This window comes from Echeneis naucrates, chromosome 24 (genome assembly GCF_900963305.1).
Source record: "Echeneis naucrates chromosome 24, fEcheNa1.1, whole genome shotgun sequence".
Lineage (NCBI taxonomy): Eukaryota > Metazoa > Chordata > Actinopteri > Carangiformes > Echeneidae > Echeneis > Echeneis naucrates.
Window position 1 is genome coordinate 8,704,754 of NC_042534.1, and position 13,857 is coordinate 8,718,610.

At 41.4% G+C, this 13,857-nt stretch overlaps 2 protein-coding genes across 5 annotated transcripts; both read left to right on the plus strand.

Annotated features, from left to right (window-relative positions):
* Nucleotides 1-96: 96 nt before the first annotated feature.
* Nucleotides 97-5,179, plus strand: zc3h14 (zinc finger CCCH-type containing 14). 3 transcript variants are annotated; one of them, XM_029496178.1, is made up of 17 exons: nt 97-228; nt 546-588; nt 679-793; nt 929-969; nt 1,099-1,273; nt 1,393-1,717; nt 1,845-2,008; nt 2,118-2,218; nt 2,314-2,472; nt 2,675-2,737; nt 2,928-3,066; nt 3,216-3,424; nt 3,526-3,649; nt 3,759-3,898; nt 4,006-4,088; nt 4,243-4,349; nt 4,488-5,179. In XM_029496178.1, exons 1-17 carry the CDS (start codon nt 193-195, stop codon nt 4,489-4,491), a joined length of 2,028 nt encoding a protein of 675 aa, XP_029352038.1. In that variant the 5' UTR covers nt 97-192; the 3' UTR covers nt 4,492-5,179. The 3 variants fall into 3 exon arrangements, with proteins under 3 accessions (XP_029352038.1, XP_029352036.1, XP_029352037.1); XM_029496176.1 differs by having other exon boundaries at nt 679-969; XM_029496177.1 differs by having other exon boundaries at nt 679-969; nt 4,009-4,088.
* A 1,435-nt stretch (nt 5,180-6,614) lies between these two features.
* Nucleotides 6,615-13,813, plus strand: batf (basic leucine zipper transcription factor, ATF-like). Of its 2 annotated transcripts, none has more exons than XM_029496654.1 (3): nt 6,615-6,720; nt 10,579-10,683; nt 12,631-13,813. In XM_029496654.1, exons 2-3 carry the CDS (start codon nt 10,606-10,608, stop codon nt 12,832-12,834), a joined length of 282 nt encoding a protein of 93 aa, XP_029352514.1. In that variant the 5' UTR covers nt 6,615-6,720; nt 10,579-10,605; the 3' UTR covers nt 12,835-13,813. The 2 variants fall into 2 exon arrangements, with proteins under 2 accessions (XP_029352514.1, XP_029352513.1); XM_029496653.1 differs by lacking the exon at nt 6,615-6,720 and adding an exon at nt 9,101-9,556.
* The last annotated feature ends 44 nt before the right edge of the window (nt 13,814-13,857 follow it).

The following is a 13,857-nucleotide window of genomic DNA, read 5'->3' on the forward strand; positions in this document are numbered from 1 at the left end:
TCTTTCGTGAATTCGGATTGGACTCAATTTGCGCACTTTTTTTTTTGAGCCGCCGTCCAGTTGTTTGTCCGTCCTCGGCTACCACAGTCAGTCACGTGATCACACGTCATATTTCTCCCTGGTTGTTAGCGGTGGAGCTCCTAAAACAATTATTTGTTGTGTGACACAACGTGCTCGATTTAAGCAACAAGCATGGAAATCGGCACAGAGATCAGCAAGAAAATCCGAGTGGGTAACACAGAGAACTGAATTTGATAGATTTAAACCGGAACTGTGAGCTACTTAACGTTAGCGCATCTCGGAGCGCTGTAGCTAACGTTAGCTAGCTACATTAGCCTGGCAGTTGAGCTCAATGGTAGCTAGGTTTTTATTTACAAGGCCGAGCAGCAGTTTGGGGCATCATCTGAAAAGTCGGAGAAAGGAGGAAGATGTTTTAGCAGCTATCATTAACCCTAATCCTAACCCTACGTTAACGCCTGCAATGATAGTTGTTAACCAACCTTTAATATGAGCTGTACTGTAACGTTGGTTTCTGTCTGTTGCAGTCTGCCATCAAGGGCAAGCTTCAAGAGCTCGGTGCATATATTGGTAAGTAACTGAAACGCCGATCTTGTTTTCATAGAGTACAACGCTGCTTGGTTTCATGCCCTGTGCCCTCTTCTTTTCGTACCTTTTTAGATGAAGAGCTTCCTGACTACATCATGGTTATGGTGGCAAACAAGAAAACCTCTCAACAGATGGCAGAGGATCTCTCGCTCTTCCTCGGAAACAACACAATTAAGTTCACAGCTTGGTGGGACCACAATGATATTGTATTGTGTTTAGAGAAAGCCTACACTTCTAGCACCCAGCATTTTGAATATAGTACTATACTATCAGTGTCTTGGATAAATGTTTTCGTGAACATTGACTTGTTGCTTTCCATTAGGCTGCATGGTGTCCTGGAGAAGTTGCGATCGGTTGCAGTTGGTAAGTCCATCTCTCCACTTTTTGCATCCACCTAGACTGAAAATTGTCTTTCATGTCAGCAAATGCAGTCCAGCAACACTCAGACAGCTCAGCTTTTTCTTCTCCCACTTGTTTGTGTGGATGTTTCAGAGCCTGCATCTCTCAAACATCAGCCCCAGTCTGACTCCAGCAGCGCCGGGGTTGGGAGGAGTCGACCATCTGTGAGTGAAGTTAACAGGACAGAGGAGGTGAAGGTGTTAACAGTATCCAGCTCTCACTTTGACAAAGCTGAAGCCCGTGTCTCCAGCTCTGCCCATGAAAGCAGGTAGAAATATCTTTATGTTAAAGGTGTTGAAGCTGGAATGTATTTTAGATTCAGATTCTTCTAATGAACACTAATATTTTTTGTCATTCATCTAAAATTATGCATATGTTTGCCATCAGACGGGGGATTACAGAGAAGAGTTCTTCAAGGCTTACGTCCACCGTTAAACCCCTCATGGGGGAGTCCTTCTCCTCTGATGCTATTATCGACATTAAACCTGACATGGACGATGACCTCATCGCAGAAGACCCTGTAGAAATGGGTAGCAACCATGGACGAACACGTAGCACAACTAGTCGACCTACAGCTGAAATCTACAGACCAGGTCAGGGCAAATTTACATCAGGTAGCTCTGTGAACATGTGTCGACCCACAGAGGGCTCCTCTCACGCCAGGCAGCAGGACAGCAGAAGCAGCAGGACCTCCAGGACTGGATCTAGCGAGGTAATGTGATACCATGATAATGTAGAATTTATAGATTTCAGCAATCTCCAACATAATGCTCATATTTCCTTGGCAAAAAGGTAAAATTGATAAAGATTAATAATATTGTTGGGTTTATGTTTTTTAGCAGGAGGAGTTGTCACGGAAGCGGAAGGCGCCAGTGGCTAGTTCAGTGGTGCGAGTGAACCGAGCAGTAAATGAAGACAGTGATGATGCGGAAGAGGAGGAATCAAACTATGGAGGAAAAATCCTGTCCAGTAGAGTGTCCCTGCCCTCCAAGCCAGAACGCAAGTCAGTGTAACAGCTAGTGTAGTAGTTTTGTAAAAAAATATATATCATTGTGAGAAGTCAAAATCATGAGTCAGATTAATAACTGGTTAATCTTGAATTTTCTTATTAGACCTACCCTTCCTCCAGCCAAGCAAGCCAACAGGAATCTAATCCTCAAGGCCATCTCTGAGGCTCAAGATTCAATCACCAAAACTACAGCCTACCCCACAAGTACATTTCCCACTGCCAGATGTATAAACATGAACATTTTGTACTCAAAGCTATTTATCTTACTCGTCCTAATCACTTTCTTCACACCCCCACAGTATCACAGAGGCAGACTGTTCCTGTAGCACCTCGCACTCGCTTGGCCAGCAGTGAGGAGATGACAGCAGCCATCCAGTTGGTCCAAGAGCACCTCCACAGTCTGGCCCCCAGAGTCCAGGGCTACACCTCTGCAGAGCTACCTCCTTCACGAACAACTGGTTTGTGAGAGTAGTTTTACTGAGATAGTTTTGACTGAGAGCAGTTTTAAACACCCCACATCGCAGTGAACAGGCAATCCATGTCTTCAACCAAGAAATCAGTTTAGTTTTTGAATATCCATGCATAAATAGTAGGTAGAGGAAGAAATAAATCTGCTCTTATTTTATTTCAGGTTTATTTCATGTATATTTTTTTCCCTAGCTCCAGTGAGATCTTTAGCTTCACGGCTCCAGTTGCCAGAGAGCAATGATGAAAGAGAGCAAAGTGAGTATAATGAGTTCTATTTTGGCTCAGTTTTGATGATAGCACAGCATTTGAAGTTTCCTCTTGCTAATGTTTACACTCACTCGGAATATTTAAAACTACTAACTAATAATAAACATCCCAGAATATGTCTGGATTTCTCTCAGGAATGTATGACATGTCAATGCCTTCATTTGTGATGTACCTGTAGGTGTGGAGGTCGGTGTAGGCAGTGAGGCCAAGACATTTGATACCCGCTCTTTCATTATGAGTCGACCTCAGTTGGGAGAATCTCAGGCTAGAACTCAACAGCCTGCCCTGTCTTCTTTACCACGCACTGTCCAGGCCAGGTACACACACACCCACAAACAAACAAACAAATACAGTATGGTCTAAAGTCTGTCCAATTGTTAATGTTTGTCATTTAGTGTCTCCAAATTCTGAACGGTGGATTGTTTCCTTTTGTCCTCTCCTCACTGTGGATTTCTTTCTCTCATAGTACTAAGGAGAGAGGTGACTCAGCCAGCCCCAAGTTTATTGTCACCTTAGATGGGGTACCAAGCCCAATGGGGAACTTTACAGACTGTGACATGGAGCTGGAAGATGTGAGGCCCCCCATTAAGGTCACTGATGCGACCGTCCATGTCAATAGGCAGCCCAAAGCCAGCATCCTTAACCGACTACAGGGAGTCATGTCTTCATCAGAGGGTGTGTGGTCATTTTATGTTATCGATACCACTTTTCTTGGAACAGTTACAAAATGTTTTAAGTCCTATCTCTTTTGTTCTCTTGTTGTTCTCTTTTGATAGATGACGTGATGATGGATGAGGACATCCCTTTGAAGAAGCAGAAAGTTATGGAACGCTGCAAGTTTTGGCCGGTCTGTAAAACTGGAGATGAGTGTTTGTACCATCACCCTACAACACAGTGCAAGTGAGTAATTAGTAAAGTGAAGAAACAGACAATAGATTTTTTGGTTGTTGTTGCCACACTCCCCCAAATTCATTCATCATAATCTTGTGCTTTTTTTTTTCCCCTGAAGGACCTTTCCCAACTGCAAGTTTGGGGATAAATGCCTCTTCATCCATCCTAATTGTAAATACGATGCCAGATGTACTAAGCCAGACTGTCCCTTCACTCACGTCAGCCGCAGAGGCACGGTTGCTCCTCCGCCCAAACCAGGTGTTCGCACTCTCACTATATCACCAATATTTATCTTTATTTTAGTATTTATCTGTAGTTTGTTCATTTCCATCCTGTGTATCTAACTGGATTATTTGTGTTCACAGCAGTGCAGCCAGTGCAAACCACAAGTGTGTGCCGCTTCTTCCCAGAGTGCAAAAAGATGGACTGCCCCTTTTATCATCCTAAGGTAAAATATTCTGCAGTACACATGTGGAGCTTTAGTGCATATCATATTTGGTTTAAAGGTTTTTATTAAAAGTTTTTTTGTTCGTTTGTTTTATCTGATGCTTTGCTTTTACTCTATTCTTTGCAATTTTGAATGTCTGCCTTCTCACCTACAGCCGTGTCGCTTTGCATTGCTGTGTAAACGTGCCGGATGTACTTTCTACCACCCAACCAAATCTGTACCCCCAAGACATGCCCTGAAGTGGACAAAAACACAAAGCAGGTGAACAGATAGGACGGGATTTCGAAGGATTACACCCACTGAAATGAAAAATATGTCAGCATGTGTGTATTTTAAATTGACATTATTTTAACAAAAAAGTGGCGTTAAACACTTTTTGTCTTTCCCTTGTTCTTTTAGCTGATTACGACCAGGGAGTCTGAAAGAAGTCCAGCAGTCAACATGTGAAGTTGTGGAAGATGTTCTAAATTGGTCTCTATGGATTTTCAATCTTGGGTTTAACTGTTTTCAATTATTTTATTGCCTTGGTTAGATGGAGTTTTTTGTTTTGTTTTGTTTTTTTATTAAATGTTTTGTAATTTGAACAGTCAGGTTTCTGCCAATTAAAATACTCCAGAGTGAATTTAACCTCACGTCTTCTCATCATTTGTCTAATGACTTTGATAGTGTGATTCATCACTGGCAGTTGTTTTTGTTCAAGTTATGACTGAGTCAGTAAGGATTTATGTTGGCTGTTCAGTGGAGCTTTTGATCTCTATTCAAAGATAAGCTCAGGTAATGTGCAGTAGCACAGATGAAGCACAAAACATAAAATTTGCAGTTGTACTAAAATGAAAAGGCTGTATGTGTCATTATTTTCCTCTTGTAAACCCAAACGGTCTTATTAAAAAAGATGCCATTTATGAACAACTGATTGAAGTTGGAGCATGTCCTGGATGTATTCTAAGCTTAAGGAGAACTGTATAGCAATTGGCTCTTTGATTCTATGTAATACTACAATTAATATCTAGTCTAATAATTCAAATAAGATAAATTTATCTTCGATATTAGTTTGTCATTGGCACTCAATTGCTGTTAATGTGGGGGTTTAAATAAAAAGAATAATGTCATCTTCAGGTGGGGAAGAACTTTTCATTATAACATTTCATCAATATTTCAGTGGGATGCCCAATAACTCCTCAGTGCCTCATGCACAACATCACAAGTCTGTTATTTAGTTATAATTGCTTTTAAATGAACTGTAATATAAGTGTGATTATGATTATTTGTATGAGAGATTGAAATTCATACTCAGCTAGTGTGGCTCCTATTTTAACATATTCAGGTATTTAATTAGTTATTCTGGGCTTTCTGATTACACACTGAGCATGTGAGTACTCAAGTCGTGTTTACGTGCCATTTAATTCAAGATCAACAAAAATTTGACAGAGAATCTGATTCTATCCTGTTAGATCGTATTAATATCTGTGTTTGAACTTAAAGGGGTAGTTTGGGAGACTGACATGGGGTCATGTGAGGCAGTCATGCACAGTCTGCTTATGTCAGTTAACAAACTGCTGGCAGCACAGAGTCAGAGCCATGTGCTGCTGAGCACAAGGCCAGCAGAAAAAGAAAGACGTATTTTAGAGAGGTTTGGAAATTTTAACAAAGAAAGCTGAAACAGTGAAGTGGGATGGAGATGGCCTTTCTATTTCCATGTAAAAAGCTCTGATATCTCAGAGTTGGTGACTAGAAAAACCCAGACATTACATCAGTGGAGGGACTTATCTTTTTCTGCAGAACTGGAGGAAGCCACTATAACCGTTGGGAATTGATTGTAATCTGGATTTAAACAGATAAAATATGATAGGCCATAATCATATTTTTTATATAGTACAAAGAACATCATTCATATATTTACTTATTGTATTTCACCACATTAAAAAACTGACTATTGTGCAAGTGCAGCACATTATTTCACTATCAGTGATGTCACATCTTCCGTTATAATACGTGCAGGTCTTAGCATTTTTTGTCGTACGCATATTGTTTGTTAATCTCTCTCTCTCGGGGGAAAAACAAAGAATGCACAGAAATGACAAAAAGGAGAAATGTTTGAAAGTTTTCTCACCATGTGGGTGGTGGAAACAGATACCAACAGACAGCAACACATCTGCTGGAGCTCAGGATACACATCACCCATATCTGTCTGCTCTGGCTGTTGTGTGAATGGATCAAATGAAATGTTTCGATATGGCTCCACATGCGTTGATATGCTGTTATTAGGACACACGTTGAAATAACTTCTTTTGAAACTTGAAACTCGATTGACTCTGCACCTTTACTGTAAATGAGATCAGATGATAATTTGATATCAGTGATTAAAATGCCGCTGCAGCATTCTCCGCGATGACGTTACACACACAGGCCGCGTCAAAGCCCTGCGAGCGCGTGCGGAGCGGTGCGGGGGCGCGCGCGCCTCTAAATTCAAAGTCTGAGGCTGGAACCGCGAGCGGCTGCTGAGTGTTCGGTATCGGTGCGGATCCGGGGGAGTCCCGGACCGGGTCTCTGAGGGAGGCGGGGCAGGCCAAAGCCCCCTCCCCCGGCTGATCAGGCGGTGGGATCGCGCTGTCGACGGTCGCTTGCAGTCTGAGTAAGGCAGTGGGTCTATTTCACCCACATCAACACACAACTGTCACGACAGACACACACATTTTCTCAGAACATCACACACACAGTGGCTCTTTGCCTGCTTGTTCCCATCAGCACCTCCACACCACCTCCACCTGAGACCAGCTGACCAGCCGAGCAAACAACAACACGGTTTATACTGTCGGGTTGTACGTGAAGACACAAACACGTCAGCTGTTTTATTCTGATGCTGATTTGATTGATTCATTGAAATGTGGATCTTTCAAAAGCTTCTGTCTCAGATGATATTTATTGTTTAAGAATCAGCGTTGTCTTGCGTGTGAGAAATAGATTTCCCTAGTTTTTGTTTAAAAATGAAACAGTGGCAGTCAGCAGGAAAAATGTGTTAATGTTAAACTGTTTAATGTTAGACTGATGCACGGATTGTTCTTTGCTCAAATATGATTTGTCACAATCAGGCTCAGCGAATGTGTCAGTCATCATCAGCTGATGAGATGAATTCATGCAGTATGCCAGGAAGGTAACGTTTTGGGAAAATTTCAGTGGCTTTGAAATCTGAACTTGTTTGAAATCATTTTCTTATTCAGAACAAAAATAAAATGAAACTTTTGTGGAAATTCAGCACCATGTTGTTTCCCGCATTCACGGGTGGCGTTTACGGTCAGCCGCAGACAGCAGTAACTGTACGGTGGCCAGTATTTCACCTTCAGTTCCTGTAATGCCTGAATACGAGTCAGGAATGGGTCATAAAGTAAACAACTGTTTGGTTGCGTGGTTCACCTCATATTAGCAGAACACTGAGGTGGAAAGACAACTTCCCACCAACTGGACTTTACATATATTGTTTTCATGACTCATGAATGGCCTTTGTTTAGAGATGAGTATTTATTTATGTTCAGTTACATTAAACACCAGAACTCAGTTATTGCTGTTATCAGCCACACGATTCTTCACTTTCTCTTGGTATTTGATGGTTATCAGAAACCTCCCACGAACATTTCCTAGGAAGCGAGACCACATGAGAGGGTATCTCAGGCCTATAGGGGAGTTTTTATTTAAGTGAAGCCTTAAGAAGGAGCTTTGCTGTTAAAATGAATTTCACGTGTTAACTGTCACTTCTGTCTGCTTCAGCCTTAAAATTCAAGCAGACATACAAAAATGGCACACCTTATTAGAGAATTTTTCAATTATCTCAACGTTTTAAAGACCTTATGGTTTAGTAAATAGAATTTTTAAGCCCCCCTCAGCACCTAAAGATCATTTAAGGTTTATGGATCAGCTCATTACAAAAATCGCCTCATATTATGCCAAAGCTGTACTCTTGTTTTCTCCCCACTGCGATTTATATCTGTGCTGTTTTGTGTCTGTGTCCTGGACAAAGCATAATTTGACTAATCAGCTTTCCTCTTCTCTCTCTCTTTTCTTTTTACACATTCAACTCTTTTGGATGGCGTTAAATGCCAAGTATTAAAAATGTCTGCCCTTGCCCAAGCTTTTCAAAATCCTTGTGATGGTAGAACATGTTTTTGTGTGGGAGGGCTGTTCTGCCAAGCAAAGCTGTTTTGGTCCTGATTCTTTCTTTTTTCTTTTTTTTTTCTTTTTTTTTTCCCTCTCACATGAAAATCGAGTTCTTGCACCAACAAATGCTACCTTGTGATGGGGGCAAGAAAATAATACGCAGGCACATGGCAGCTTCAGTCATCATGCTGCAATGCTTATGTGGACTTTGCCAATCTGTATATTTCCTGGAAGATTCCCCGTCATTCAACATTATCACAGAGCCACTGGGAGTGAAAGACAGCGGAGAGCCCCTTGAGCATTTCTCGTAGCCGAGGCCCTCAAGCTTGCCTCACTTTATTGCACATGGCGGGTCACAAGCATGGTGCACATCTGGAAATTACCATGAAGCACGGTCAAATTTTCACGAGCAAATCATCCATGCAGAGTTTAGGGATGAACTGTCTCTTGAGGGTTTTACCAAAACCAAATTGTGTGTGTTTGCTAAAAAAAGAGGAAGAAGGAATACCCCATGTTGTGGCCACCAAACCAGCTCCCCGACCCCCAACTTACACATACACACACAACATACTCACATGTGAAAATGTTGCAATCAAATTAATAGAGTGACTATTTAAAGATGATGTTTTTACATAAATAAGTTTTAACATGTAGACAAATGACCGAATATTTGAAACCTTTTCTGAGACTGGTAATATCCACTTATGTTTATTCATATTGTTGCATAAAGCCTACACGTGTTTTTTTCTCTGGAGTTTTCAAGATTACCTTAGGTGCTTTAACTTTCCATCAGACATGTGACTTCCAGTTTAATGCAACTCTCGCAATTTCTTACCAGAAACCGCATCAGATGCAGCTAATTAGACAGACAGGTAGTGTACACAGTGTATGTGTCAGAGAGCATGACAGCGAGCGAGAGGGGGTGGTCAAGGAAGAGAGCATGTGCAAAAGTGAAAGAGGAGGAGGAGTGGCAGAAAGGGAAAGAAAAGAGGGAAGGAGAGTCATTACTCATTAAGTGGCCAAGTAAGTTCCCAGCCACACGTTCTGCTACACGGGTTCTCTCCTCTCTCTCTCTCTCTCTCTCTCTCTCTCTCTCTCTCTCTCTCTCTCTCTCTCTCTCTCTCTCTCTCTCTCTCTTTCTCTCTCTCTTTTTCTCTCTCTCTCTCTCCATCACACGCCACATACCACACACACACACTCCAAAACACAAAGCAGAAGTGGACAAAGGCACACAGTTTCTGTCGCCACGGTTGGTTATGGCTCAGGGCTCTGACAGCAATGACACAAGTTACAAGTCCCCATCACCTGGAAGCAGACCGGTAAGTGTGCACTTCCGTCTACACTTCTACGCTACCTGCGATTTTCTCTGAGGACTTGAGAATTTTTCTTTGTTATTGCTGAAGCTTTTTGAACGACATTTAAAATACAATTCATGTGAAGTCCTACATCTCGGATTGGATACAGTGATGCATATTTGCTGGGCAGCGATACAGCCTGTCATCAGAGACACTGGGTCTGTCTTCACTGGCTCTTATCACAGTTTGTGCGGGTGTTTCACATGCACACATGGGCTGGAGTCATGACTGATCTCAAGTGTGGGCTTTTGTGAATTGTAGATATATGAATAGACTTTTTTTTTTTTTTTTTTTTAACGTATGAGCTGAAAGTATGAATGATTTGGGAGCCGTCAGGAGCATACATGCACTCTGTAGAGTATGTGCAGTAGTTCCTTACACATGTGTGAAATTGGCCATCATCTTCAGTGCTATCTAGTTTCATGTGTACCAAGTTGTACCACAGTGAGCCTTTTCTTGCTCCAGGCGATTCTTTAAAGAAACATTCATGTGTTAATTTGAGACGTTAGAAGCTGGAAGCATCATTGTACATGGATGGAGTTGGTTTCCATCAGCATCAGCGGCGTTTGAATATTTTTGTATAATGCATTTGGGGACAGTTAAAAAGACGTTAGATCATTAATGTGTTATCTCTTTGATGTATAACTGACTCAGCATTTTGAGATGGATTACTTATTACGATACCAAGAACATTATGTGTTCAGGACATGAAACAGGGTGTGCCTTATACCTCACCAATGAGTCAGCCACTCCCCGAACCCAGCCCTTCACATTGGGCGCTATGCTGAACCCATTTTCTGTCAAACTGTCAGCAAACTAGACAGCTCTTTCATTCACACATGCACCAGTAAGGACAACACTTTCATATTAATCAACGAGCATCAAAGAAAATTTGCCTTTTCAGACTCCGGAAACTCCCAGGGTCAAAACTCTCAGTTTTACCACTCGATGACTGTCACACTAACTGTCAGCCTGTATTTTCTTAGAGCTCCTCAGATGATGTAAAGAAAGTGATGCGGAGAGAGAAGAACAGGATTGCTGCTCAGAAGAGCAGGATGAGACAAACCCAGAAAGCCGACAGTCTACACTTGGTGAGAAGACCTTTCTTTGCAGTACACACCATGTTCATACACTAGAACAATTTAATGCTGACCTCTGACGTGTGCCAAAACAACAGATATTAGTACAAGATATTAGGCACTACATGATATTTAGCTGTACAAACAAAGCTTTGAAGATTATTGTGTGCACAACCCAAAATGTCTTGTGTCATTTTGTAATAGTTTGATTGTAAAACGCAGCTTTCAAATCAGATTATTTCTATCAGGGACACGCAGAAGGGTGCTGAAATACAAAATGTAGAAGGATGGACTGAAATGTTCACCCACTAAAATTTACATGAGTATTCTGAAAGTAAACAATGATATCTGTGCGGCCTGAAAGCCCACACTAACTGATCAATTTAAAAAAATTGAACTCCCCGATACATGGACATAAACAAACACGCCGCACTTTTATAAGCCTCTGGGAATGGATTTGTACTATATTTACAAAAAGCTACCTGACCATGTGGCGATGTGTCATAGCTTCTGTTGGGCTGCACACTTGGACGCTGCTCTGCGTGTTTGCAGAAGCTTTCCGAATAAATTAGCACGTGTGGGCAATCACTCCCTTTAGCAGCAAAATCCAGCACCAGAGACTGAAGTGCTAAACTGCAGTGTGTTCAGGTTAGCTGTTTTGTTCATCACTCACATTCTTTATGCCTCTTGCTTCATGTCATAGCTGGCAATCACTGTGAGGAGACGGCTCTTGGAAACTTTTCTTTCAGCTTTTATTTGTTTCACTTGGCAAAAGATGAGCCTTTTATTCATTATTTGAAGAGTCGCCATTTCTGTCAACCCATATTTGAACACATTGGCCATGGAGTCGTCTCATGTGTGACTTAATTTTTTTTAATAACAATGGCTTGTGCGCCGCTGCAACTCTGTCGTCATGATGCTTTCAGAACAGCTGTTTCTATGAACTTTATCAGATGAACTGAAAAGATTTTGACATTAGGAAATGCCTAATAGTAGGCAGTGCATCCAGTCTAAGTGATTTGAATATACGAGAATTCTTCCTGTGAAGGACAGCATATATTATTGAGCTTTAAACCTCGTCACAGAGACAGAACACATTCTGTGGTTTTGCTTTTATAGTCTCACTAGATAAACAGGAAGACGAAGTTTCCCTCTTCATGACACCGTGGCCTATTTCCTGTTTCTTCTGTAGTATTTTCTGTGTAAATGAGCTTGAATTTTTATGTCGTGGGCAGGAGGGAGAAAAAGGCAGTCACTTCTTGTAAAAGAGTAGTGGGCTGTATTTGGCTAAATGACGCAAGAACTGGGGTTTGCCCAAAGGTTCTGTGACCGTAAAGAGCTGATAATGTAATCTTTTAGGCATGGCGTAATGACCTTTTCATTAACCAAGTGGAAGATTTCTCCCCTGCTACTCCCACAGCCACAAAATAATAACTGTTTGCACTACTTTCCTATCAAAAACAAAGCTTGTTTTGGAAACTTGTATGCCATCATCCAAAATGTTAATCTTATGTGTGAATCAATATTCATACGTCACTGTAAACAACAACGCTGCTGATTTCGAAACCAAGCAGCATTTGGCCTTCACTCAATTCACAGGGTAGATTCAAATGACTTAAAAAGCACAACTGAACATAATCACCTTGCTGAGTCTAAGCTAACATGCTATTACTAATCCTGGCCTCTAGTATAGCTGCAGAGGCTGATGGAGATGGCATCACCTTGTTTGATTTTTTTGGAATTTCATTCGATCTAACGGTGCCATTGAAATGTTCAGCGATCACCAAAATTATTCATCGTAAGGCAGCTGCCGATAATGGGACTCTGCAGATTGAGCTTTTCATTCGTAAGAGTGGAAGCGAATGGCTTCAGTGTCATCCAGTTTGACCTTTTGTTTTTATTTCACTGCGGATAAGACATTCGTGCTCAAACGCATCGTCTGCCTGTTTGTTTCCACAGGAGAGCGAGAACCTGGAGAAGCTTAACGCCGCTCTGAGGAAGGAGGTGAAGCAGCTGAAGGAGGAGGCCAAGTATCTGACATCTGTGCTGAGCAGCCACGAACCTCACTGCACCGGCCTGACTGCTCAGGGCCATGACCTCTACCTTTCCCATCCCAGCAGCTACCACCACCAGCACATCGCTGTACCACACTACCAGCACTGACCCAACTACTGACATGAAGGTGTGCTGTGAAACTCATGACTGACCTCAATGGAGAGAGACTGAGATGCAGCTTTATTCACCATTGGAAGAACATGACAGACTGATGTGTCTGCCAAAGAATGACAGTATGGAGCGCAAACTATAACGCGGGGTGTTGAAAACTATTTATTTCACTTCTGCTCATCTCTTTGCTTTTATCAAATTGATATCAGTGATCTGTCTGTGAACTTGATGGTTTAAAGTGTCAACCAGTCTATGTTTACATTATTAAATAACCAATGTTGCAGTGTTTCTGTCGATATTTTTTGTAAATTCCTTCTTTTCGTTCACAGACAGGATCTTTGTCATGTCAGTCATGTTTAAGTTTAGAGTTTGTTGTGTTATTTCTTGTTTCATTGTGTAAATGTCAATCGACGCTCAGGAGCTTTTTTTTTTTTTTTTTTTTGACAGATTTGATTGTGGACAAGCAGAATGTAAACATCAACATCAAAAATGTGCGAAATGTGGGCTTGCGTCCTGCTAATCAATGTGACGAGCCAGCAGATATTTATTAAATGTGTTGCCTTTTGGGGGATATTTTCTCACCTTCTGAGACTTGTTTGTCATGCTTTCATGTTGTGTGTGATTTATTTTATTTTTTTTTTTGTCAGGACAGCAGGGTGTGTAGGGTTTGCACTGATTGATCAGACGTGTGTCAAACCACCCAGGCGTGTTGTCTCTGATGAGACTGTCTCTAGATGGCACTGTTTACTTGCATGAGCCACAAAGCGACAGAAGCTTATGTTAAAACGCACAGAAATAAACCGTCTGTGGCCTGTTCCGTGTATCTGAATATTATCATTATTTTTTTGGCTGAGGCTTCAGTGTCATTTTATATTTCACATATTTCACATTGGTGGTCAAAAATCAAACAGCTCTTGACTCAAATGTTTTTAAACCTGGACGGGAAGTTGTAATAAAGTGAACATGATGGGTCAAATTTCATTACTCTTTCAACTGATATGATAAACAGGGAACAGTAGT

Bases quoted from the DNA above. Each gene is read 5' to 3' on its own strand.
- zc3h14 (XM_029496176.1), top strand. From the start codon at position 193: ATGGAAATCGGCACAGAGATCAGCAAGAAAATCCGA. The intron at 2,009-2,117 runs GTCAGTGTAACA...TTTTCTTATTAG, and splicing joins CCCTCCAAGCCAGAACGCAA to ACCTACCCTTCCTCCAGCCA. The intron at 3,899-4,005 runs GTGTTCGCACTC...TTGTGTTCACAG, and splicing joins TGCTCCTCCGCCCAAACCAG to CAGTGCAGCCAGTGCAAACC.
- batf (XM_029496653.1), top strand. From the start codon at position 9,140: ATGACAGCGAGCGAGAGGGGGTGGTCAAGGAAGAGAGCATGTGCAAAA. The intron at 9,557-10,578 runs GTAAGTGTGCAC...GTATTTTCTTAG, and splicing joins CATCACCTGGAAGCAGACCG to AGCTCCTCAGATGATGTAAA. The intron at 10,684-12,630 runs GTGAGAAGACCT...TTGTTTCCACAG, and splicing joins AAGCCGACAGTCTACACTTG to GAGAGCGAGAACCTGGAGAA.